We start from the raw sequence: 26,294 nt of genomic DNA, 5'->3' as shown, positions 1-26,294 counted from the left end.
TACCGTTGAACACTACTAAGAACATTAACAACTTCATAGTTCACAACAGGAATGCCAGCGAAGAGCCCGGATCTCAATCCCATTGAGCATGTCTAGGACCTGTTGGATCGGAGGGTGAGGGCTAGGGCCATTCTCCCCAGATATGTCTGTGAACTTGCAGGTGCCTTGGTGGAAGAGTGGAGTAACATCTCACAGCAAGAACTGGCCCATCTGGTGCAGTCCATGAGGATGAGATGCACTGCAGTACTTAATGCAGCTGGTGGCCACACCATATACTGACTGTTGTTTTTTTATTTTGATCCCCCCCCTTTGTTTCAGGGACACATTATTCAATTTCTGTTAGTCACATGTCTGTGGAACTTGTTCAGTTTATGTCTGTTGTTGAATCTTGTTATGTTCATACAAATATTTGCACGTTAAGTTTGCTGAAGATAAACGCAGTTGACAGTGAGGACGTTTCTTTTTTTTTTTGCTGAGTTTGAGACCTATCTAAAATGCTAGAGTATAGAATCAAATAAAAGTTTTTCGCTTCACTGTCAAAATACATATGAAGGGGAGTGTATGTAGCCTACAGAACAGCACATTTAAAGTTCTGATAAGCCAAAGAGAATTTCCATCACTTTAGAACTAGCGTCTCATGAATCAAGTCCTCCTTTCTACACCTTTCACAAGACAAATGTTAAGATTGCTTGTTTTGGTCCCCCTATCTCCTCTCAGGTTCAAGCCCAGCACTGTGTGTGGTACGGTGAGTGTGGGAAGTCCGACAAGGTCCCGGGGAAGAAGTACAACTGCAACTATACAGGACCACCTATCCCACTCCCAGCAGAGGGCCATGAGCTGCTCACAGTAAGGTTTATCATGGAAGCTTTTTTTGAACTGGTTCTCTATGTTTTCATTGCACTTCTGAAATTACACTTGACTCCAATTTTAATGTTCTCACATGTTTTACTTGAACAAAACCAGGTTAGGTCATCTAAATGATCCCGGTTCTTGTTTTGTGTGTGTAGGAGCTGTGTCCAGGCTATGACTATGGGAACCAGAGTCTGTGCTGCGATGTCCAGCAGCTCCTGACTCTTCAAGGGAGCCTTCAGCTTCCCCTACAGTTCCTCTCTCGGTACGCACCATAGTCTTTGCAAAAATAACTTTGTCATTCCATGTGCCATACTTGGACATACTCCCGTAATAGCTATGATTTAGTTTAGCGAGATGCCTTAGCAGTAAGGTAGCTTTGTTGATATGTTGTCATCTCTGTCAATCCAAAGTTCCCTGACTCTCTCTCGGTTCTCCGTCTCCAGATGCCCAGCCTGTTTCTTCAACCTGATGAACCTGTTCTGTGAGCTAACCTGCAGCCCCCGCCAGAGTCTGTTCGTGAACGGCACCCAGTTCACTAATGACACAGCTGCCAACAAGACCAATGTGGTGGAAGTCCAGTACTACATTGGACAGACATTTGCCAATGGTGAGGGGGCACAGACCGGGGCGGCAGGTAGCCTAGTGGTTAGAGTGTTGTGCCAGTAACCTAAAGGTTGCTAGATCGAATCCCCGAACTGACAAGGTAAAAATCTGTCATTCTGTCCTCTGAACAAGGCAGTTGTTGACGGTTCCTAGGCCGTCATTGTAAATATGAATTTGTTCTTAACTGACTTGCCTAGTTAAATAAAGGTTTAAATAAAAAATTAAAACCTGTTAATGCTTTCTTGCCAACTCCTATGGTCATTGTCCATAGGAGTTGGTAAGACTGCAAACAGATTAGGCTAATGGAGAGATCCGGCCACAGTTTGAAGAGTGGAAATATACAGTCACTTCCATTGGCTAGCAGTATTGTTGACATAATGCTACAGATATCAGTCAGTCCCAAGGTGTATAATGTAATTTTGGTCCTTTCTCTTGGCAGCCATGTACAATGCTTGTCAGGATGTCCAGGCCCCCTCCATTAACATGAAGGCCTTGTCACTGCTCTGTGGTAAGGACGCCAGTGACTGCAACGCCACCAACTGGATTGAGTACATGTTCAACATCAACAATGGACAGAGTCCCTTCCCCATCATCCCTATATTCTCAGGTTAGATGCACAATACAAAATATGTACCATTTACAACGAAAGGGCATCTGTCTCCACAAGTATTCATACTTATTTCAGTTAAGGATAACATTGGTCTCAGTTTAAAACAGCACAAGAACATTCATCTGGAGTCAAATTGGTACAGCTCACATTTATTTTTCAATAACTCCACATCCTCTGACTACCCCTACCTCTCCAGACGTGCCAGTGTCAGGCATGATCCCCATGAACAACAAGACATACAGCTGTACGGAGGGTCTGGAGGATGGCTCTGGGCCATGCTCCTGCCAGGACTGTAGCCAGGCCTGTGGCCCCCAGCCTGTCCCTCCGCCCCTGCTTCTGCCATGGACCATTCTGGGCATCGACGCCATGGTGGTCATCATGTGGATCTCTTATGTGGCCTTCCTCCTCATCTTCATCGGAGCCGTGATCGGAGCCTGGTGCTACAGGCAAGGACCGAAGCATATTATGAACTAGAGGTCGACCGATTAATCGGAATGGCCGATTAATTAGGGCCGATTTCAAGTTTTCATAACAATCGGAAATCGGTATTTTTGGGCGCCGATTTGCCTATTTAAAAAAAAAAAAAAAAAAAAAAAGTGAATAACTTTATTTAACTGGGCAAGTCAGTTAAGAACACATTCTTATTTTCAATGACGGCCTAGGAAGGGTGGGTTAACTGCCTTGTTCAGGGGCAGAACGACAGATTTTCACCTTGTCAGCTCGGGGGATCCAATCTTGCAACCTTACAGTTAACTAGTCCGCAATAACGACCTGCCTCTCTCTCGTTGCACTTCACAAGGAGACTGCCTGTTACGCGAATGCAGTAAGCCAAGGTAAGTTGCTAGCTAGCATTAAACTTATCTTATAAAACACAATCAATCATAACCACTAGTTAACTACACATGGTTGATGATATTACTAGATATTATCTAGCGTGTCCTGCGTTGCATATAATCTGACTGAGCGGTGGTAGGCAGAAGCAGGCGCGTAAACATTCATTCAAACAGCACTTTCGTGCATTTTGCCAGCAGCTCTTCGTTGTGCGTCAAGCATTGCGCTGTTTATGACTTCAAGCCTATCAACTCCCGAGATGAGGCTGGTGTAACCGAAGTAAAATGGCTAGCTAGTTAGCGCGCGCTAATAGCGTTTCAAACGTCACTCGCTCTGAGACTTCTAGTAGTTGTTCCCCTTGCTCTGCATGGGTAACGCTGCTTCGATGGTGGCTGTTGTCGTTGTGTTGCTGGTTCGAGCCCAGGGAGGAGCGAGGAGAAGGACGGAAGCTATACTGTTACACTTGCAATACTAAAGTGCCTATAAGAACATCCAATAGTCAAAGGTTAATGAAATACAAATGGTATAGAGGGAAATAGTCCTATAATTCCTATAATAACTACAACCTAAAACTTCTTACCTGGGAATATTGAATACTCGTGTTAAAAGGAACCACCAGCTTTCATATGTTCTCATGTTCTGAGCAAGGAACTGAAACGTTAGCTTTCTTACATAGCACATATTGCACTTTTACTTTCTTCTCCAACACTTTGTTTTTGCATTATTTAAACCAAATTGAACATGTTTCATTATTTACTTGAGGCTAAATTGATTTTATTGATGTATTATATTAAGTTAAAATAAGTGTTCATTCAGTATTGTTGTAATTGTCATTATTACAACAACAACAACAAAAAATAGTCCGATTTAATCGTTATCGGCTTTTTTGGTCCTCCAATAATCGGTATCGGCGGTGAAAAATCATAATCGGTCGACCTCTATTATGAACTGACTGGCACTTTGAAGTCTGAAGCAGTGTTTTCCTAATATGTATCTAATGGTGCTGGATTTTTCTACTTTTCTCATCCAGAAAAAGGACAATCGAGTCGGAGTATGGTCCCATTTTGGACAGCAATAACCCTCCCTGTCTGAACAATGACAACATTGACCAAGGTACGGTGCTGCATATCAATAAGTCTTTGTGCAGCACTTACTTGTTTTACTTAACTTTCTGGACTCCAAGCTTTTAAAGTATCTACATATGACAGTGCCAATTGCCAAATCAGCCCAAAATGCAGTAATGTTCTAAAAAAAAAAAAAAAAAAAAAAACTCTAATTTTCTACCTGACCATTAACTCATTCCCTCCTCTCTCGCTCTGTGTCACAGTGGACGCATCGTGTGGTGAGACGCTGGGCGAGCGCTTCGAGAGCTCCCTGCGTTCCCTCTTCACCCGCTGGGGCTCGTTTTGCGTACGGCAGCCCCTCGTGGTCATCCTGGGCAGCCTGGCCGTAGTGGCCGCCTGCTCAGGGGGCCTGGTCTACATGAAGATCACCACGGACCCCGTGGAGCTGTGGTCCTCTCCCAGCAGCCAGGCCAGGCAGGAGAAGGACTACTTCGACAGCCACTTCGGACCCTTCTTCAGGGCAGAGCAGCTCATCATCACCACCACGTTGCAGTCAGAATCCATCTACTCCCCGTACCCCGCGGGGGCTGACGTGCCCTTCGGAGCCCCCCTGGACAAGGATGTCCTCCACCAGGTGGGTTAGTTGGAGGAACTGGGCTGGGGGGGTGATGGATTGAGGTGTGATTTGATATGTTCAGATGGAATTGTTGTAGCATTTAGAATGTGATTATGGGTTGTGGACATTTTGGTTCAAGCTATCTGAGTAGGGTTTCCCCTAGGATTTCTTTCAGCAGCTAAAACCCTGGATCAGTGACCTTAGTTATAATCTTTGGCTCCCGCCTCTGCTAAATTAGTATAGGGGAAACTATGCTGTGTCAAGAATATATCCGCTGTCTTGTTGATCAAGTGTGGAGGCTCTTCTCTTCAGGAAGACGTACAGTATTTGGTCTTTGCCTTAGTTCTAACGTGACATTTTATAGTTTTAGTTTTTCTCAAATTTTTACACAATTTCTTATCTCAGGTGTTGGATCTCCAGACGGACATAGAAAACATAGTGGCTTCATACGGGGACCAGAAAGTGACCTTAAAGGATATCTGCTTGGCCCCGCTGGCCCCCTTCAACGACAACTGCACCATTCTCAGTGTTCTCAACTACTTCCAGAACAGCCACGAACAGCTGGACCATAGCATAGGAGATGAGTTCTTTGTCTACGCAGACTACCACACACACTTCCTCTACTGCGTCAGGTGAGTGAACACTTTCTCTAGTGACATCTGCACCTGGGGAATGCTACAGAACTCATGAGATTATACCAGTTGCAGTTCCTCTCCAACTCAAATCATTCACATTGAAAAATTGGTTCTGATATTGCACATTGTAAAATGTTTTTCTTGCGCTTCATTTTCCTTCAGCAAGTATATACTCATAGCTGTGTATGGTGAATAGTTAGTTTTAGATTTGTGTATATTACCTCAGTTATTAAATCATTCTCTCTGTCTCTCCCGTGTGTAGTGCCCCAGCATCCCTCAACGACACCAACAAGCTCCATGATCCCTGCCTGGGTACCTACGGAGGCCCTGTCTTCCCCTGGCTGGTCCTGGGAGGCTATGATGGTGAGTGGGGATACGTTAACATCATCACACAAAGAAATAGAATCTAGAATTAGTCAGTGGGAATAAGAATTAGTCAGTGGGAATAAGAATTAGTCAGTGGGAAATATACCTTTTCAATTTTGTGCTGTTTTTTTCTATGGGTATGTTTGAGTGTATTGTATGTGTGTTTATGTTTTTAAATTAGGAAAACGTGTCTGCTACAAAAGACTAAACGTTATTGCTTAACTCCTGTATATAATCACACGTGTTTTTCTAGTTTTTATTATGCAGAGATACCTATGCAAAGATAGTTATTTGGTCACTGACCTTGTAGAGTCGGGTTTAATGAGCTAACTTGGACTGTTTGCAACTTTGAATCTATGTCTTGGAACATCTTTCAGGCTCTTTGCTATTAATTTTACTATTGTTTACTGTGTTTTTTGTATGGAACTTTGTCAACTGTCAACACAAATTCCCTTTTTTGCATCTTGTTCTCCCACCCCAGCCACCAACTACAACAACGCCACAGCTCTAGTGATCACGTTCCCTGTCAACAACTACCATAACGACAGTGTCAATCTGGGAAAAGCTCTGGCCTGGGAGAAGGAGTGAGCAAAACAAATGTTTCAGATGCTAGTGTATTTACTAAAGGAATTTCACATTTCAGTCAGATTTGGTTTTGTGCCATGAGTTGCCATTTGAAGTAACACATCCCTCCATTTCCAGATTCATCGGTTTCCTGAAGAACTACAGCAACCCCAACCTGACCATCTCCTTCAACTCTGAGAGGAGCATCGAGGACGAGATCAACCGCGAGAGCGAAAGTGACCTCAGCACCGTCGTGGTCAGCTACGCCATCATGTTCGTCTACATCTCCCTGGCGTTAGGACATATCCACAGCTTCAGGAGGGTGCTGGTTAGTAGTAACTAACTTCAGGCATTATAATAGTTTACTTTATTTAATAACGTGTTTTGTCGACATCTCCCCGACTCAAGACAATAGTTTAGGTCTTTGTCTAGCTCAAAAGAGAGGTCAAGCCCCTATGCGCAGCATTGTGTCTCCTGCAAGGTTCTGATTCTGAACGACTAACCCTCTGTCTTTGCTTTCTGCCCAGGTGGACTCTAAGATCTCCCTGGGCATAGCAGGCATCGTGATAGTGCTGAGCTCAGTGGCCTGTTCTCTGGGCATCTTCAGCTATGCTGGCATCCCTCTCACCCTCATCGTCATCGAGGTCATCCCCTTCCTGGTGCTGGCTGTCGGCGTCGACAACATCTTCATCGTTGTCCAAACGTACCAGGTACTAAGCTTTATTCTCGTCTGACTATACTTTCATTGAACCACAATGTTTCATTATGTGTATGTAACGGCATGTATATGGTCACTGTCGAACTCTGTAATGGCAGTGATGAATGAATGAATGTATTAATCACCATGTGTGATGCGTTGTTGTACAGAGGGATGAGCGGATGCCTCAGGAGGAGCTGCACCAGCAGATAGGCCGTATCCTAGGAGACGTGGCTCCCAGCATGCTCCTCTCCTCCTTTTCTGAGACAGTGGCTTTCTTCCTGGGTATGAGAATGACCTGTAACCTTCAGTCACTTAACACCTCTAGTATTGACACACTACTTGGCTACATTATAGAACAATCATACGTATTGTATAAGGCAGTATGTAAATACTTGAAGATGTCAACTAGGTCCTTTGTCATTCCCATGGATTTCCGTGTTGACTGCAATTTGTGTAACGACAAGCTTGAGTCTGGAGCTCTGATGTCAGTGGGTTACCTACCTTTTTCCTCTCCAGGGGCCCTGTCCACAATGCCAGCTGTGCGGACCTTCTCCCTGTTTGCTGGGCTGGCTGTGTTCATTGACTTCTTGCTACAGATCAGCTGCTTTGTCAGCCTGCTGGGCCTGGATGCCAAGAGACAGGAGGTAAGGAGGGCTGGGCTGGTATGGGGGTGGGGTGGGGTAGGGTGGGGTAAGATATGGCTGGGTTAAGGGTTGGGGATGATTTCCTGCTACAGATCAGCTGCTTTGTCAGCCTGCTGGGCCTGGATGCCAAGAGGCAGGAGGTAAGGAGGGCTGGGCTGGTATGGGGGTGGGGTAAGATATGGCTGGGTTAAGGGTTGGGGATGATTTCCTGCTACAGATCAGCTGCTTTGTCAGCCTGCTGGGCCTGGATGCCAAGAGGCAGGAGGTGAGGACGGCTGGGGAGTAAAATAAATGTTTCCACACTGCATTTGCTTCTCCTGTGAGAGGACTGGTGATGACTCACAGGGGTAGGCTTGGCATGCTAAACAGTAGCTGTCAGCATTCTGTGTCACTATTTGCTAACTCCCGGTTTCATTACCATGTTATTCCCAGCTAAGCATGAGCGTCACAGTTACAGCCCACTTCAAGTGAGCAGTGCATCGATGTCACATTTAATAGAGAGACACAAGTTATCTAATTAGGAAGTAGATTCTGAACACTGTTTTTAAAATGCTATACTGATTGGGTCCTTGGGGCCTTATTCAGGATTTCCGGGTTAAGTCAACATCATTCTCTTGCGCTTCAAGAATTTAGACGTTGTTTTTCCAGGGGAATCGTCTGGACATTGTGTGCTGTGTGAAGCTGCCAGTTGGCCAGGAGGAGAGGACAGATGGCTTCCTCTTCCACTTCTTCAAGAAGGTCTACGCCCCCTTCATCCTCAAAGAGTGGGTCAGACCCATTGTGGTGAGTGCTGATACTCAGATTTAAATTCAAGCCAACATGTTTTGTAAACAGTTAGCTACTAAACTTCCATGGTGTATTTTTAACAACTTTTCTCGGACAGGTTGCTGTGTTTGTGGGGATGTTGTCCTTCAGTATCGCTGTCACCAATAAGGTAGAGATTGGACTGGACCAGAAGCTCTCCATGCCTGATGTAAGTATGTCTAGTACGTCTAACCCCACCAGCCTCACTCAGTGTGCTATTGATAATCGGTCTTCTCTTTTGATGCGTTGGATAATGTCAGACATTTTGTCTCGTGTTGAATCTCCTATCCAATAGGACTCGTACGTGCTGGACTACTTTAAGAACCTGAGTGAGTACCTCCACACGGGTCCTCCGGTCTACTTCGTGGTGGAGGACGGCCATGACTACCTGAGTCTGGAGGGCCAGAACTCTGTGTGTGGAGGGGTGGGCTGCAGCAACAACTCTCTGGTCCAACAGGTCTACACAGCGTCTCTCATCAGCAACTAGTGAGTGAAGCAACAGCAACCCCTCTCAACTTCTTTCACCTTTGGACTGCATGTTGAAATCAGTAGCATGATGTGAAATCAGTCGGGGTTTAACAGGGAGACTAGAACTCTGGTTTTGAACTCGCTGACAAACAGTGCTGGGATTCGCGACACCCACAATAACATCTGCTAAATGTGTGTATGCGACCAAAAAAAATTGATTTAATTACTTGAAAAAGTCATATTACCTATTACTTGTTACATGTAGCAAAACCACCCACCACTGCTGTGCATGGCCAAAGAGCTCTATTTTCATGTCATCCAACAAATGTAGTTTGTTGTAGTTTGCTGTAGTTTGCTAAACTGCATTGTCACTTGGATTGGAACCGGTGATATGGTCAGATGACATGAAAATAGAGCTCTTAGGCCACAGACAGCAGTCGTGGTTTTGGTGTCAAAAGAAGGATAAATATGCTGAAAATTACCTCATGTCTACTGTAAAATATGGTGGTGGATCTTTGGTGTTATGTGGCTATTTTCTGTCCACTGGGGCCATTGTCAAGGTCAACAGCATGATGAACTTTACCTAGTACCAGGATATTTTAGCCAAAAACCTGGTTGCCTCTGACAGGAGGCTGAAACTTGGCCACAAGTGGATCTTCCATCAAGAGAAGAGAAGGCAATGGACTTCTCAGTCTCCGAACTTGAACCCCATTGAAAACCTGTGGTTTGAATTAAAGAGGGCAGTCCTTTAGCTCAGACGGTGGATATCAAGTATCTGGAAAGATTCTGTATGGAGGAATGGTTTAAGATCCCTCCCAATGTGTTCTACAATCTCATAAAACATTTTTGAAAAAGGCTCCTTGCTGTTATCTTCGCAAGGGGAGGGAGGGTGCCGGAGTATTGAAAACAGGGGTGCCAATAATTTTGACCCCTTATGTCTTTGAGAGAAAAAAAGATGACTTGTTAAACAAAATCACTTTCTGTGAACAATTGTACTCGTATTAAATAATATAATTTCATTTTTTTGCATTTAATATAGCTGTGTATTTGTGTCTTTTTCTGCTCAGCTTTATCAAGGGTGCCAATCATTTAAGAGGTGACTGTGTATAGTTTAATGTTACAGTTATCGCTATCATATATGGGCCTTATTAGCCTAATATAGGCTAAGCTAAACCTCTGTACAGATTTCCTTTATTTTCATTCAAAATCCAGCCGTCAGTGCTGGTTAGACCTCTGCATAGAGAAGGATAGAGGGCGCCCTTGGCACTAGACGGTGAATCCCTATGGGTTTTGTTATCACAGAAGCGATCAATGGCACAGCTCAGAGGTTAAATATTTTCTGAAAGTGACGCGCACATTACTTGAAAAAGTAACTATTATTACTCCCAAAAAATGTAGTAACGTGTTACATTACTCCGTTACTCATAAAAGTAATATCATTACATAACGTGTTACTTTTGTAACGCATTACCCCAACACTGCTGACAAATACCTTTCTTGTTTGGAGGAATTATAATACTTTCTTGAATGTCTTCCAATAGAAAAGGATCTAGTAATCTCAATTTAATTCTCCCCCCAGCACCACTATAGGATTCAACCCGTCGTCGTGGCTGGATGACTACTTTGACTGGGTGAAGCCTCAGTCCTCCTGCTGTAGATATTACACCTCCTCTGGGGCCTTCTGCAATGCCTCAGGTAACACACACACACACCTGCTGTAGATATTACAACTCCTCTGGGGCCTTCTGCAATGCCTCAGGCACTAACGTTAAACCATTATCCAATGTGCCAATAGCACACTGCTCTGATCAGGTCACACACTCTCTTTAGTCTCTTCCAACAGCTGCTGGGCAAAGCAAGTCTACACGTTCAGGACAACTCTTAACATGTCTAACAATGTCTCACTCGCATCCTGATTTTGAAGACACAGGCTACATTCCGATATCAAGCTGTTGCGAAAGTGCCATTCTGAAGTATTGCTTTTAGTCAATGAGGCAGTATTTGAATGGCTTTTTCTTTGTAATTGTATGTTAGAAATGTTGTATTGAAGTACCTACATTTGTCTACTTTCATCAGTGGTGGACACGTCGTGTGTGCACTGCCGCTCTATGACCCCCAGTGGGAAGCTGAGGCCCATAGAGCAGGACTTCATGAAGTTCCTCCCCATGTTTCTGTCAGACAACCCCAACGTCAAGTGTGGGAAAGGGTAATGGTTGTTCCTCTATGGCAATGAAGGCATTGTAGTTCATAGTTGAGTGTGTATTGAGACATATTGACTGGTTGCATTTCATGCTTTTACCTTGATGTAGTTAACACTTTTTTGCTTTTCACTGATGGCGTTGAACTCTTACATTGAGATTCGATCATTCTGTTTAATGGAATTGTAATTTGTTTGAACTGACTGACTCTGTATTTGCCTCTAACTTGGTCTTTGTGGTCCTGCAGTGGTCATGCGGCCTACAGTTCAGCTGTGGTCCTAAAGGGGAACGACACATCTGTGGGGGCCACCTACTTCATGACCTACCACACCATCCTCAAGGACTCCCCTGACTTCATAGACGCCATGAAGATGGCCCGCGTCCTGGCTGACAACATCACAAGCGCCATGGGCCACAAAGTCTTCCCCTACAGGTAGACTATGGTATCAAACACATCAAATAGGTGTTTTCCATGTGGTTGATACCACTCGATTGACCATTCCAGCCATTTCTATGATCCGCCCTCCCCTCAGCAGCCTCCTCTGCCTCACATGTTATGAAAAAAAGAGCGAGGCTTTTCCTGCGAAGGGTTAGTGTTACTGGGTTAGCTGGTGATATAACCGTCACTGGTTATTTTTGCCCTCATGAGAAGAGAATATAGTCACAACTCACTAGTGAGATAGATACGCCCTGAACTCACTGATTCTGAGTTCCTGATTTTCTGGATAAATAGAACCGCTCTGAAAAGCTGTTAAATTGTGTGGTCCAGGTCTTTGTTCCTCAAAATAACCATAGAAGGTGAAGTAAGTCAGTCATAAATTAACACACACTCATAACATGTTGTTTTAGCTGCCCTCATAACATAGATTGTTCTCCATCTTTTTCTTATACATCCAGCTTTTATGCCACCCTGTTTACTACACATCCTGTTTGAAGGGTTCAAGAGGGGTTGTATAGTACATGTAAACACTGCATGTAAGATGTACGTATTTTGTCCTGTCAAAGTACTGCCCTTCTGGTTTTTTGTTTTGCTTCTTGGTTAAAGTGCCTTGAGTTGCCACACTACCTCTTTTAAGTACATCATTCACAACATGTCATTTTCTACATACTGTACTAGAATTATGTTGCAGAATTAGAATTTGTCGAAACTTAAATTGTAACTGTTGTTTTCCTTCTCCAGTGTGTTCTACGTGTTCTACGAGCAGTACCTGACCATTGTCTACGACACGGTCTTCCAGCTGGGCGTGTCGCTGGCGGCCATCTTTGCGGTGACCACGGTGCTGCTGGGCTTTGAGCTGTGGTCAGGAGTGCTGGTCAGCATCACCATCGCCATGATCCTGGTCAACATGTTCGGGGTCATGTGGCTCTGGAACATCAGCCTCAACGCTGTGTCCCTCGTTAACCTCGTCATGGTGAGAGAAGGAACAGGCTGATAGTTTTGGATTTGTATATTTAAAAAATAAAATAAATAACTGTCTTCCTATAATTTGTCATTTCTGGGTAGTTTTGGTAGTTATTCTAAATGACATGTTTTGAACACTCCTTGTGAACGCAGCCCAGGATCTCCGGTGTATTCATTGTGTGTGTATGTGTTGCAGAGCTGTGGTATCTCTGTGGAGTTCTGCAGTCACATAGTGAGGGCTTTCTCCATCAGTGTGAAGAGTACCAGGGTGGAAAGGGCTGAAGAGGCTCTGGCCCACATGGGCAGCTCAGTAAGTACATCTCTACTCTTGTAGTTCAACCCACACTAGCACACTTTGTGTTGTGTTCATGGAAACGGCACACTGTCTGAATATGTATTTCAAAAAAGCATGTAGCTCATCCTTTTGATCGAGGATTGTCTGTTCTATCAGTAATCTGACATGTAAAAATAGTATGGAGTGGCTCCAGATCCAAAGCTTTTGGGGATCTTTACACTGCACTAAAAGATCCGGAGCCTCCCGAGGCTTCTGCACGTGTGTATATTCTCTACTTTATGCGCGGAGAACAGGCTACTCAGGCGACCGGTCATGGTGCTCCTTTAACAAAGTTAGATCAAAGGTGAATCGATGTCTGCAAGATCACATAATGATAGTGTCCTACAGAACTGAATATGATAGTATAGTATAACGTTACTGTAAGACAAAAACACCACTGCATTTTCCTCTCGTGTGGCCAAAACTCAAGTGCGCGCTACTAGGCAAAATACACAGGTAGGCTATGCTACAGCTGAACACCATCTACTCTAAATTTCGTTCACTCCATTCAAAACAACACTGTAGGCTACTTTGAAACTACACTGTATAACTCAAGAAGATCAAAATGCATATCACTGTGTAACTGATTGAGATCAAATGGTTACTATGCAGAATGACGCTGCATGGATGTTTCACCGGTTAAACTTAATGAATGATCATGTGCGATTGAATGCGATGGTGTTTTTGTCTTAAAGTAATGTTATATTATTCTATTATATTGGTTTCTGGTATGTAGAATACTGTGATCATTGTGTGGTCCTGCAGACACTGATTCAGCTTTGATCTGACTTTATTAAACGAGCACCGTTCCTCTGAGTAGCCTGTTCTCTGCGAGTAAAATAGAGAAGGTAGGCTACACATGCGCAGAAGCTTCCGGAAGGATCTTTGAGTGCAGAAGACTAAAGATCCGGGGGGAAAAAATTGGCTCTGCAGCAATGGAGGGAGAAAAAAAACTGTGTGAAATTGAATTCTTGGCTTGAATGGAATATCTAGGAAAGTAGAAATCACCTGATTGTTTGGCTCCGGTTTTTAGAACCTGGTTATTGAATTCATTTTTGACTGCAGGGAATGCTGAGCACCAGAATGGAACTAAACCATGGCTCCTCTTCTCCCAGGTGTTCAGTGGGATCACTCTGACTAAGTTTGGAGGCATCCTGATCCTGGCTCTGTCCAAGTCCCAGATCTTCCAGATCTTCTATTTCCGCATGTACCTGGCCATGGTGCTGCTGGGGGCCACGCACGGACTCATCTTCCTCCCTGTGCTGCTCAGCTACACAGGTATGCATAGGGTGATTTCTCAATTGGGCAAAAGTCCATCTTCTAAACTCGCCATGTGTAGGAGAGTACCACTTTGATAATAAGTGAACGGATAGCCTCTTCCCGCCGAGGAACCTCATAATTATCGTACCGGCTCCCTATCATGGAATAGTTTTGAGATTCGTCACACCCTCTTTGAATCAGCTGTTGTTTTCTTGAAGAAAAGCATGCATACATTTCAAAACGATACGCTACTTATCTACACGTCTGGCACAACCTGCTACATTTCCTTTTACCACTTTACACATCTATTTGGGGATTCCTCTGTAAACATAATTTGCACGATGACGGGCAGGTGGAGAAGATGTCTCATTTCATAAGAGTAAAATTGTTTCCTTTTCAGGATGGAGGCGTCGAGCAAAACCAATTAAGATTCTCCCATTGTGCGTGTGTGTGTAAATGTGTGGCCTTTTACCGCAACTATAATTTGCATCCTAACATCACACTATAGCACCTCTCTGTAAGCTCACAAACTTGCCCTGAAATTCACATTTGCCTAATACCTGAGTATTTTGTGTAGTGCCTCATCTTAGTTAGTACCAGTTTGTCTTTGTCAATGTTTACACTGCATGGAACGAGGATAAGGTTGCCTCCCAAAAGTTTTAAACGATTTCACCATTGGAAAAATTACACAATCTGTCGGTCTCTCTTCCCTCAGGTCCTTCGGTAAACAAAGCCAAGGTGTTTGCAGCCAACAAGCGCTATGCCGGCACAGAAAGGGAGCACCGCCTCAACTTCTAGACGCTCTGTGGGGCAAAGAGCAGGACAATGATGATTTTGAACTAACTAACCTTTCTGTCCTGGTCTGGGAGAGACGGTGTGGGGTGGTGACGCAGCGTGACTGAGGCAGCAGTTTCTATGATTTCTGACACACACTCGCTATGCAGGGATGCAACTCAGGAATAACTGTGGGGTGTGTCTCTGAGGCCTCTCACACTTTATTTAATTATTCTGGGCAATTCTGGGTAGTTTTCATTAGGGCAACACAGTGGCAAAATGTTTTGCAATGGAAAATGAAAAAAAATAGCATTTCCTATTGGACCAGTGGTCTTTCCCTGTTTTTGTCTGTTTTGGTGCCTAATGAACACCACTGATTTCAGTAACCTAGAATAGCCCCCTAATGTAACATTAGCAGCAATAGGAAGATATATATACTGTTTCCCCTCTCAACACAGGAAGTCAGCTATGTGAATATAGGACAAACTTAAACCCCCCATAAACTTCTAGTTTACATCTTATGACCCTACTCTTTATTTTCTCTTGAGGTTATTCTTTAACCCAACAGTGTTTTTTTGGAGATTAGCTAAGTAGAATGTGTAAAGAGAATGATAATATATGCAAAAGATTACTTCTCTGAGGAAAAAAAACTAGTTTGATATGAATCATTTACGTACACTGTAATGTAACTAATAATGAAACCAAATAATGTTTAAAGATACAATTAACCTGGTATATATTCCAGGTGTACCACACATAGAAAAAACAATTACTAGAATTCTGTAATTATATTTCTATGGTTCCACAGTTACTGAAAAACTTGACCAGCTTGATTGAGGCAACTTTATTAACGTTATAATAATAATAATATTGTGTGACAATATGTATTCCTATATAGCCAAGAGTCAATATTCACAGAGTGACGCAGAGTAAGAGTGATGATCTAGGACCAAGGCCACCTTGTCCATATAATTATAAATGAAAAGGCAAAACTGATCCAAGATCAGTGAATAAGAGCTCAGTCTGTAAGTACAGATCTGGCTCCACATCTTACAGTAATGTTTTTGCTTACAGTTAGGGCTGTGCCCAGTTGTCTGTAGTACCTCAGAATGTAGGGTTGAGCTAAGATATTAAAGTAATATTTACTATGGGGGCAACCAGGGGCTCTAGATGTTTGTTACAGACATGCTTGTTGACAATGCTGCGCATTGGCACTAGAAAGAAGAACAATGTTGTAATATGGTAACCATGTCTTGAATGCAAATCTTAATGTTTTAACATTTTAATGTGTGGACTGCATTGCAACTTGGTATTGACAGATTTAAATCTGATTTGCAATAAAATCTCATATTGGTACACCACTATAGATTTGCATAATATTTTGGGAAAATAAAATACTAACTAATATCTCATGTGTGCCTTATTTGGAGTAACCTAAATGCACTGAGCAAAAATATAAACGCAACATGTAAAGTATTAGTCCCATCAGCTGAAATAAAATAACCCAGAAATTTGCCATATTCACAAAAAGCTTATTTTGCTAAAATGTTGTGCACAAATTTGTTTACATCCCTGTTAGTGACGATTTCTCCTTTGCCAAAATAATCCATTCACCTGACAGGGGTGGCATATCAAGAAGCTGATGAAATGTCATGATCATTACACAGGTGCACCTTGTGCTGGGAACAAAAGACCACTAAAATATTAAGGTTTGTCACACAATGACACAGACGTCTCAAGTTTTGAAGGAGCGTGCAATTGGCATGCTGACTGCAGGAATGTCCACTAGAGCTGTTGCCAGAGATATCTATGTTACTTTCTCTACCTTAAGCCACCTCCAATTTCTTCTTAGAGAATTTTGCCGTATATCCAACCCGTCTCATAACCGCAGACCACGTGTATGGCGTTGTGTGGGTGAGCGGTTTGCTGATGTCAACATTGTGAACAGAATGCCCCAATGGTGGGGTTACAGTTTGGGGAGGCATATGCTATGGACAAAAAACACGATTGCATTTTATTGATGGCAATTTGAATGCACGGCGATACCGTGACGAGATCCTGAGGCCCATTGTCATGACATTCATCCGCCACCATGTCGCAAGGATCTGTACACAATTCCTGGAAGCTGAAAATGTCCCAGTTCTTCCATGGCCTGGATACTCACCAGACATGTCACCCATTAAACATGTTTGGGATGTACGACTGACTGCATGTTCCAGTTCCTGACAATATTCAGCAACTTCGCACAGCCATTGAAGAGGAGTGGGACAATGTTCCACAGGCCACAATCAACAGCCTGATCAACTCTATGAGAAGGAGATGTGTAACGCTGCGTGAGGCAAATTGTGGTCACAGCAGATGCTGACTGGTTTTCTGATCCACGCCCCTATCTATTTTTTTTAAACCATCTGTGACCAACAGATGCATATCTGTATTCCCAGTCATGTGAAGTCCATAGATTAGGGCCTAATTAATTTATTTCAATTGACTGATTTTGTTATATGAACTGTAACTCAGTAAAATCTTTCAAATTGTTGCATGTTGCATTTATAATTTTTATTCAGTATACATGTTTAGAAGGAACCGCCTGGTTGAAGGGGGTTATATAAAAAGAGACCACATTGTGGCGCCAGATACCACAGTAGAGCTAGCTGTATGCTGCCTGGAACTACCTCTCCTGATTTAGTGTTGACTTATTTTTCAGCAATCCGTAGGGCTATTGTCGCTGTTATACAATATTTCCTCACTTCAGATGGGTGTGGTCTAACTTGCTAGTTTCGATACCTTACATTTACTGCCAATTTGAAGGCTCGCGTTTGTTTTTACTGCCTTGTGGTTGTAAGACGTGAATATTTAAAGATATTTTTTTCGTGCTTTTTAAAACCAACCATTTGTAACAATATGAACGTAAAACTTCACCCACAGTGCGTGCACTTCCACATCGAAAATTATATCCTAACAAAAATTGTCTGCCAAACCGAGGACTGACGGTCGGTAACAGTGTCAACTTCCTCTCTGGCCGAGCCTTGCAGCCGTGTTGTCACACAAAATACCACTTCATCATTTATTCATCAGTTTTCTCTTTCAGTGTTTGGGCTGTTCTTTGAATCTGTCAGAGAGAGATTCAAATATTAATCTGTGTAGGGAACAGGACAGAGGAGGAGAGGGGAACACGAGGGAGGAGGAGAATCGAGGTTCTGGTGTTATGTAAGCCCTGTATGGCTCACCTCTCCCTGGACCCTGCACCTGACCCAGCTCACGCACATCTGAGCCCCAGTACAGCTTAACCCCAGACTGGCTACAGCTTAGTGCAGAGGACACAGCTGTCACTGTAGCAGACAATGCTGTTAAATTAATAATATGGTTGTAATGTACAGCTGATTTGCCATTGCTGATATTTCATCAGCTGGTTTTCAACTAAGTTGCAAATCACATACCAGACATTAGGCTTTGCAATAATTTATTTAAATCCTTTATTTGAATAGAGACAGACACTGAATTATTGAGTCATTTACACCATGCTCTTGCTTGTTTTCAGCATCAGTCCCTCGATGAGCTTTACCAGTGAGAATGTGAATATAGCCGTGAAACAAGGTAATGTTTATGAACAGCAACCATACAGTATACTGTACTATCTCTCAGGTGCAAGGTTGCTGTGTCCTGTGGGCATTCAAGTACAGTGTTTCCCATCCATTCCGTTTGTTGACAATACCTCCAGATTTACACGGTTATCAAAACGTCACGCCAGGGTAAGCCACGAAACACAGCGCTTATTTTAAGTGATTCTAAAATCCCCTATGGGACAAATGAATGGTGAAAAAACTATTGGAACCATTTCCCTGTTTGACTGCTAGGTTTTATGACTCATAATATGGTCCTCTATTGCACCGTTGTTTTAACAGCACAACATGGTTACTAAAAGGCAATGTAGAAATTGTGGGACGAAAAGGCAGCAGCTCACTAAACTAAAGCAAGTTATGTAAATGTTCTACTGGCACAGAGAGGGAGAAGACTTACTGTCCAGCACCAGTTACCATACAAGCTGGTGCATTATTGGTGCAGACATGGTGCATTATTACATTAATCAAGTTGAATAAGGGATTTAAAAACACCTCAGAGGACGTATTTAATGTGAAAGAATGTAGAGAGAAAAGTAATGCTGTGAAATAACACATTATCATTCCTCTCTTTCTGCTGTGAGGTCACTTTGCTTGACGTGTGTTGCCATGACATCTTATTGGCACAATGACATGCTGTATGCTTACTAAAACCTTTACTCAAGCAACACACATCACATGAGTATAATAAGGGCAGACAGAGGATGATCCCCTGCTGTCTCGCTAGTTGCCTACCAGGAATCCAAAGCAAATTCTGCAACGCCTCCACATCTCTCAAAGCTGGTTCATGAAAGTACACATACTTCTTGTCAACACCTTACCCCTAACAAGTCATTGAGTTGCATTATTTGCTGCCAACACTATCCTTGGGGTTCAAATTCAGGCCACTGGCTCTATTTTCTACTTGAAACATTGGACTGAATCCCTTTAAAGGGTCCATTAATAAGTAAGGTGAGAGGGGCATTTAATGCCCTGTTGTTTTGAGTCACTGGTTATCTGTTAGAGCCGGGCTCAGTTGAAAATAGACTGAGTGGTAAAAAAAAACATTTTAGTCATTTAGCAGACCCTCTTATTCAGAGCACTCACAGGAGCAATTATGGTTAAGTGCATTGCTGAAGGACACATCAACAGATTTTCGACCTAGTCGGCTCAGACATTCAAACCAGTATACTTTCAGTTACTGGCCCAACGCTCTTACCTGCTTGGCTACCTGCCGCCCAGTGGGACTAGAGAATCATCTCAGACATGCAGAGGATCAGATTCACAAACAAGTCCAACTGCAGGGCTGCCTGGGGCCTGTTCAGGGGGATGTAAAGTTACAGAAGGTTTACATAGAAATGTATTGTTAGACTACATAAAATGTCTGTCAGCTAGATAGGAAATCGTGTCAGCTCTATTCATTCTATGTCTATCTGCAACATTCAAAACATTTCACATCACTAACTGAATACATCCCTGTGTGCCCCACTCCTCGCTGACCAGACAAACAGCCAACCAGGGAGTCCCTCTCCCACTGACAGCCACAACACGCCACACAGCACCCACCATTCAGTTCCCACCATTCCCAACATTCACTTCCTTGTTTACAAACGTGGTGGGCCCAGCAGTGACCAGGGTCTGACCTGGGTTGAAAAGCCCTGAGTCACTGCATCAGGAGGAGGGGGGCAAACTGCCGTTTCAGCCAAATGTTATTTTAAAAAGAGGGAAGGGCAATAGACTAGGCCAGGGGGCTTGCCCCCCAAACGATGGAACACATATTTGGTACAATAGAGGTGGCTGACATGTGAGCTGACCCGAGGGAGGGCAGTCAATAGCCCCCTTTATGAGTTGCTAAGAGGGGTATTAGGAGTATCAATGGAGAGGACTAAGCCATATAGGCCATGTGGCCGTGGCCAGGCCTGGAACTGTTTGTTTTGATTGCAGCACGAGACTAGGACTGGCGTGACCGCCCGCCTTGTTTACCTTGGATATGTGTCAGGTGGCCCGAGAGAGCCTGTTCGTTCCCTCCCTTTCTCCATCTCACTCACTCTCTCCCTCCCGTTTGCTTTATTTTCCTTTTCCCCCTCCCTCTCTATGAGAAACTTTCCTCTCAGATTGCATCAGAGCCACAGCCAGGCACAACAACATGATCACTGAGCTCAATGTAGGACAGAGCCGGTCACTTGCTAGTCTGACATTTCTGACTTGCTAACTGGTTGAACCCGGCACGTGTATGACCACAGAGTTTCTAAACCCAGAAGCGCAATACCGCAAGACTTCCGGGAACGCTAACGAAGCAGACCAGGCCGGGGTTTGAGAAGTCAATGAGAGATGAAAATTCTTCCTTAGTTGTTCATTTTCTCAAAATCTAAAGGCAAAACCTAGATTCGAGCCAGTGTCTTAACTAGTTGAACATGTTATTACTCCAACTTCGTAAAACAACTTTATATCGAAGGAGTACCTTTGATTTGATGGCCTGCACATGCATAGTTCGGTGCGAGATGACCGTTAGACCCGATAACGTGTTTCTACAGCATGAGCTTAGATAGCCAATGTCGCCATGTTATCACCTAAAATTCCTGATCGGGGATTTCTATCAGCGAAGCAGTTTCTGCTTATCTTCATACTGTACTGTCTTTGGTATAACTACAACCAGTTAGCAAGTCGGAGATTTCCGAGTTGCAAAGTTCCAACTAGCAAGTGAACGCGGCAATAGTCACACTGGCTTGGAGTAGTTTTTTTTATGCTATACTGCCAAGAAATATTTTTATATATTTTTATTTTACCAGGCAAGTCAGTTAAGAACAAATTCTTATTTACAATGACGGCCTACCCCGTCCAAACCCGGACGACGCTGGGCCAATTGTGCGCCGCCCAATGGGACTGCCAATCACAGCCGGTTGTGATGCAGCCTGGAATCAAACCAGGGTCTGTAATGACGCCTCTTGCACTGAGATGCAGTGCCTTAGACCGCTGCGCCACTCTGGAGCCCCGGGATATACTTTAATATTCATAGTCTAATTTACAAGTTATTCATAATATCCCCTTTTAGGTGACAGACTCAATGTCACAGTAAGATGTGTAATGTGTTTTAACACTTGGGGCTAAGCCTCCTTAAGTTGTCAAGGGGGTAGGATTTTATGAGAAACATGCACTGCCTGATCATGCATGCTTGAATTGTAATAGATTATTGGTTCTCTGCAATAAATATTAAATGTGTAACCAGATATCTTATGTTATGGTAGTAAATCAATTCACCAAGATCAGCAGCCAGCAGAATAGAGTGACACAAAATGATGAGGAAGCCAATCACATTTCAGGAATCTTGTTTTTATTGAACAAGCAAGGCAGTATATTTACAAACATACACGTGTATTTTGGTGTTGTTGACCATGAGCTTTCTGCCCAACCATAAGTGTGTATCCTACAACAAATTATTTGGGCTTAGAAATCAAAACATCTAACAATAGTATAATCACCCTGATTTCAGCATATTTTCTGTATAATTAAAATGACTACAATTTGATTAAAATCAGACAGTGTACAAAAGACAAAAACGATTTTGATCTGATAAAATAAACAATACTTTCCTGTTTTTCAAGAGAAACTCTTGGTAACACCGCTATGATGTCACAAAAATAGCATTAGCATATTCCGAGTCAGTATTCATGTCATAAGAAGGAATTCCCCTCGACCACGCCCACAAATTGGAGAAAACAAACATTCTTTCCCATTGACCCCCACTGTAAAAGAAACAACTTCATCGTACATTTTTTTGTTATAAAGAAATAACAAACGTGCCGGAAACCTGCTGTGTTGTTCGATCAAATTTTATTGGTCACAAACACATATTTGCAGATGTAATCACGGGTGTAGCGAAATTCTTATGTACAGTGCATTCGGAAAGTATTCAGTCCCCTAGACTTTACCACATTTTGTTATGTTACAGCCTTATTCTAAAATTGATTATTAAATTTTTTTTAATCCTCAATCTACACACAATACCCCATAATGACCAAGTGAAAACTGTTTTTTTGAAATTGTTGCAAATCTATTAAAAAAACTAAAACAGAAATACCTTAAGTATTCAGACTCTTTTCTATGAGACTCGAAATTGAGCACGTGCATCCTGTTTCCATTGATCATCCTTGAGATGTTTCTACAACTTGATTGGAGTCCACCTGTGGTAAATTCAACTGATTGGACATGATTTGGAAAGGCACACACCGGTATATATAAGGTCCCACAGTTGTCAGAGCAAAAACCAAGCCATGAGGTCGAAGGAATTGTCCGTAGAGCTCAGAGAAAGGATTGTGTCGAGGCACAGATCTGGGGAAGGGTACCAAACATTTCTGTAGCATTGAAGGTCCCCAAGAAGACAGTGTCCTCCAAGTTTGGAATCACCAAGACTCTTCCTAGAGCTGGCCGCCTGGCCAAACTGAGCAATCAGGGGATCAGGGAGGTGACCAAGAACCCGAGTTGCTCTGTGGAGATGGGAGAACATTCCAGAAGGACAACCATCTCTGCAGCACTCCACCAATCAGGCCTTTATGGTAGATTGGCCAGACGGAAGCCACTCCTCAGTGAAAGGCACATGACAGCCCACACTTAGACCATGAGAAACAAGATTCTCTGGTCTGATGAAACCAAGATTGTACTATTTGGCCTGAGTACTAAGCATCACGTCTGGAGGAAACCTGGCACCATCCCTACGGGGAAGCATGGTGGTGGTAGCATCATGCTGTAGGGATGTTTTTCAGCGGCAGGGACTGGGAGACTAGTCAGGATCGAGGGAAAGATGAATGGAGCAAAGTACAGAGAGATCCTTGATGAAAACCTGCTCCAGAGCGTTCAGGACTTCAGACTGTGGCAACAACCCTAAAATTGTCCTTCTGGAAGGGAGAACCTTCCAGAAGGACAATCATCTCTGCAGGACTTCAACAATCAGGCCTTTATGGTAGAGTGGCCAGACGGAAGCCACTCCTCAGTAAAAGGCACATAACAGCCTGCTTGGAGTTTGCCATAAGGCACCTAAAGACTCTCAGTCCATGAGAAACAAGATGATCTGGTCCGATGAAACCAAGATTGAACTCTTTGGGATGAATGCCAAGCGTCACGTCTGGAGGAAACCTGGCACCATCCCTACGGTGAAGCATGGTGGTGGCAGCATCATGCTGTGGGGATGTTTTTCAGCAGCAGGGACTGGGAGACTATTCAGGATCGAGGGAAAGATGAACGGAGCTAAGTACAGAGAGATAATTTATGAAAAACTGCTCCAGAGTGCTCAGTACCTCCGACTGGGATAAAGGTTCACCTTCCAATAGGACACCGACTCTAAGCACACAGCCAAGACAACGCAGGAGTGGCTTCAGGACAAGTCTCAATGTCATTGCATGGCCCAACCAGAGCCCGGACTTGAACCCAATCGAACATCTCTGGAGACCTGAAAATAGCTGTGCACCGACGTTCCCCATCCAACCTGACAGAGCTTGAGAGTATCTGCAGAGGAGAATGGGAGAAACTCCCCAAATACAGGTGTGCCAAGCTTGTAGCGTCATACTCAAGAAGACTTGAGGCTGAAATCGCTGCCAAAGTTGCTTCAACAAAGTACTGCGTAAAGCGTCTGAATACTTACGTAAATGTGATCCGTTTTTTTTTATTTATAAATTTGCCAACATTTCTAAAAAAACAGTTTTTGCTTTGTCATTATGGGGTATTGTGTGTATATTGATGAGGATCCGTTTTATAATAAGGCTGTAACATTACAAAATGTGGAAAAAGTAAAGGGGTCTGAATACTTTCTGAATGCGCTGTACATGCTTATGTACATGTAACCTGGTAAATCCCGACCTACGGTTTGCAATGCTCCCACGTAGGGAAATAGAGCATGGGAGAAGAGCCCTGTGGCTTCAGACTATTCAGTGTGGGAGTGTGGGAAATTGTGGAGACCCAGTGTCCAAGTAGGCTACACATAGCTATTTGTTTAGAAAACATTTAATCACAGGTCTGTGTGTAACTCCAATCAATACTTGTAGCTTTATAGTCAGTTTGTTTGTGTTGTTGGTCTTGGCTAGTTTAATGTTCTGGTTGGTAGCTAGTTAGCACTCACGTGGCTAACGTTACCACCTTCATGAAAAGGGGCATGAGGGAAGCCCTACAATATTACGATTTTCTAAGTAGTGAGAACGCTTGAGAGCAGGCAATGTTGAAAAGTCATCCTTAGACATGTTTTATTTTTCTTAACTGTCACTTTGTAATTGACAAAAACAAGCAGACAACAAGAAAATTGTGTTTGAAAAAAGGTCAAGTTTTTGCTGTGAGCCAAGGTTATTTTCCCTACAGTCGGGCAGGGCAACAACATTCTATTTAATACTGACTGGGACACTAACAATGGTGACCTTCGAACTGGAACCCCTTGTCATAAAAGACAGATGGCACAATCATATTGTGACCATGACAAATTGATCACCTGCCATATCAAACACTTTGTCAAGTCTTGACAGATATTGTGATTATGATGCTAATTCAAGTTCAGTTTCAATATCACAGCTGTAGCATTGGCAACATCATGCCCTACTTCCGATACCTTTCCACACACTCTAGTAAAGCACTAGAAACGTGCCGATAATACACTCTAATATAGAGCACAGGAGATTACACATTGAATGACAAGAGTGGGCCCATTCACATAATGTCCAAAGCAAGCACTCAACAGGTAGAAAACAAGAAGAGTACTTAAATGTACTGAATAATGTACAGTATAAAATCCTATTAAATCTGTAAGTATTTTGCAATCGAAAAGGTTATGTCGATAAATTGTCATGCGGATAGTGGGATTGGTGGCTAGTAAACAGAAAAAGGAAATGGATTAGAACATCTATTGAAAGCCATTTAGATCAACTTCCCTTACGGGGTTTGAGTCAACTCAAATTGATCAGAATGAGTTTGTTTCACAACCCTCACCCAGTCAAGAGTCTCCGAAAATGGCCTCTATCCATGTCTGCAATATTCAGAAAGTGCACTTCTAGTGAGGAGACTGGAAAAAGTTTTTCAAAAAGCACAGAGTCACTGGGATAACAGTCCTGTCAAAATCGGCCACGCGACAGGTTTGCTTCGTTCTTCATGACAATCATAAGGCAACCAAAACATGCCAAGCAAGGATTACAAAAAAAATCATTTGTTATGAACAACTTTCGCCAACTTTCAGCTACCAATCTTTTGAAGGTGTAAATAGAGTTAAAGAAAGTAGAAGTATGTTGAAGTAAGAATACGGGTAACTTTGGCTGCTTTCAAGTCTCGATCTGAAAATGTACATCTGAATGTGGCCTGCAGTAGCGTGTAGAGGATCTCCAACACTATGGTCCATGATGGATCTCCAGGCTGCAGGGAGACCAGCTGGTCGCGGGACTCGGTGAGGTGGGGTGGTCCAGTACGGTGGGTCTCCTGGTCCTGGATCAGGAGGGCTGGGTGCTCCTCCTGATGGGTCACTAATGCTAGGAGGTCTGGACGAGGCGTCTGTAGTGGGGCATGACCTCGTTCTCAGGCAGGTGCAGGTTGAACTCCAGGGCCACCAACACAGGGAACTCAAAGGCTATCAGCTCCCTCCTGTTCACACGAAACCTCTCCTCCAGTTTCTACACATCAGAGAAAAAGGGAGATGAGAAATGTACAAACTAACCCACTTTATTACTTCCTATATCCTGTAATACACACAGTGTACAAAGCATTCAGAACACCTTCCTAATATTGAGTTGCCCCCTCCCCATTCTTGACACACAAGGGAAACTGTTGAGCGTGAAAAACCCAGCAAAGTTGCAGTTCTTGACACAAACCGGTGCGCCTGGCACCTACTACCATACCTTGTTCAAAGGCACTTAAATCTTTTGTCTTACCCATTCACCCTCTGAATGGCACACATACACAATCCATGTCTCAATTGTCTCAAGGCTTAAAAATCCTTCTTTAACCTGTCT

The 26,294-nt window shown here is 43.3% G+C and overlaps 2 protein-coding genes across 4 annotated transcripts in view; one reads left to right on the top strand and one right to left on the bottom strand.

The window, feature by feature from the left end:
- Positions 1-16,132, top strand: part of LOC139560673 (NPC intracellular cholesterol transporter 1-like) — a 28,872-nt gene extending 12,740 nt beyond the window's left edge. The window contains exons 2-25 of the mRNA XM_071377674.1: positions 718-846; positions 1,008-1,114; positions 1,296-1,459; positions 1,895-2,062; positions 2,262-2,511; positions 3,927-4,009; positions 4,224-4,594; positions 4,982-5,208; positions 5,474-5,574; positions 6,059-6,161; positions 6,280-6,469; positions 6,669-6,851; positions 7,009-7,123; positions 7,358-7,485; positions 8,134-8,268; positions 8,369-8,458; positions 8,585-8,775; positions 10,337-10,452; positions 10,834-10,963; positions 11,203-11,388; positions 12,136-12,367; positions 12,554-12,667; positions 13,807-13,969; positions 14,667-16,132. Coding sequence (XP_071233775.1) covers positions 718-846; positions 1,008-1,114; positions 1,296-1,459; positions 1,895-2,062; positions 2,262-2,511; positions 3,927-4,009; positions 4,224-4,594; positions 4,982-5,208; positions 5,474-5,574; positions 6,059-6,161; positions 6,280-6,469; positions 6,669-6,851; positions 7,009-7,123; positions 7,358-7,485; positions 8,134-8,268; positions 8,369-8,458; positions 8,585-8,775; positions 10,337-10,452; positions 10,834-10,963; positions 11,203-11,388; positions 12,136-12,367; positions 12,554-12,667; positions 13,807-13,969; positions 14,667-14,749 — 3,759 coding nt within the window. The 3' untranslated portion in view covers positions 14,750-16,132. The remainder of the gene's footprint in view (positions 1-717; positions 847-1,007; positions 1,115-1,295; positions 1,460-1,894; positions 2,063-2,261; positions 2,512-3,926; positions 4,010-4,223; positions 4,595-4,981; positions 5,209-5,473; positions 5,575-6,058; positions 6,162-6,279; positions 6,470-6,668; positions 6,852-7,008; positions 7,124-7,357; positions 7,486-8,133; positions 8,269-8,368; positions 8,459-8,584; positions 8,776-10,336; positions 10,453-10,833; positions 10,964-11,202; positions 11,389-12,135; positions 12,368-12,553; positions 12,668-13,806; positions 13,970-14,666) is intronic.
- Positions 16,133-21,630: 5,498 nt separating this feature from the next.
- The window catches only part of LOC139560472 (CDK5 and ABL1 enzyme substrate 1-like), a 32,762-nt gene continuing 28,098 nt past the window's right edge, over positions 21,631-26,294 (bottom strand). For 2 of the 3 annotated variants that reach the window (XM_071377289.1, XM_071377290.1), the window contains one exon: positions 24,522-25,955. In XM_071377289.1, coding sequence (XP_071233390.1) covers positions 25,815-25,955 — 141 coding nt within the window. In that variant the 3' untranslated portion in view covers positions 24,522-25,814. Of the gene's footprint in view, positions 25,956-26,294 lie in introns of all 3 variants that reach the window. The other variant, XM_071377287.1, reaches the window with a different exon arrangement.

This window comes from Salvelinus alpinus, chromosome 30 (genome assembly GCF_045679555.1).
Source record: "Salvelinus alpinus chromosome 30, SLU_Salpinus.1, whole genome shotgun sequence".
Taxonomy (NCBI): Eukaryota; Metazoa; Chordata; class Actinopteri; order Salmoniformes; family Salmonidae; genus Salvelinus; species Salvelinus alpinus.
Note: the sequence above shows the minus strand (reverse complement) of the source record. Positions and strands in the feature narration are given on the sequence as shown.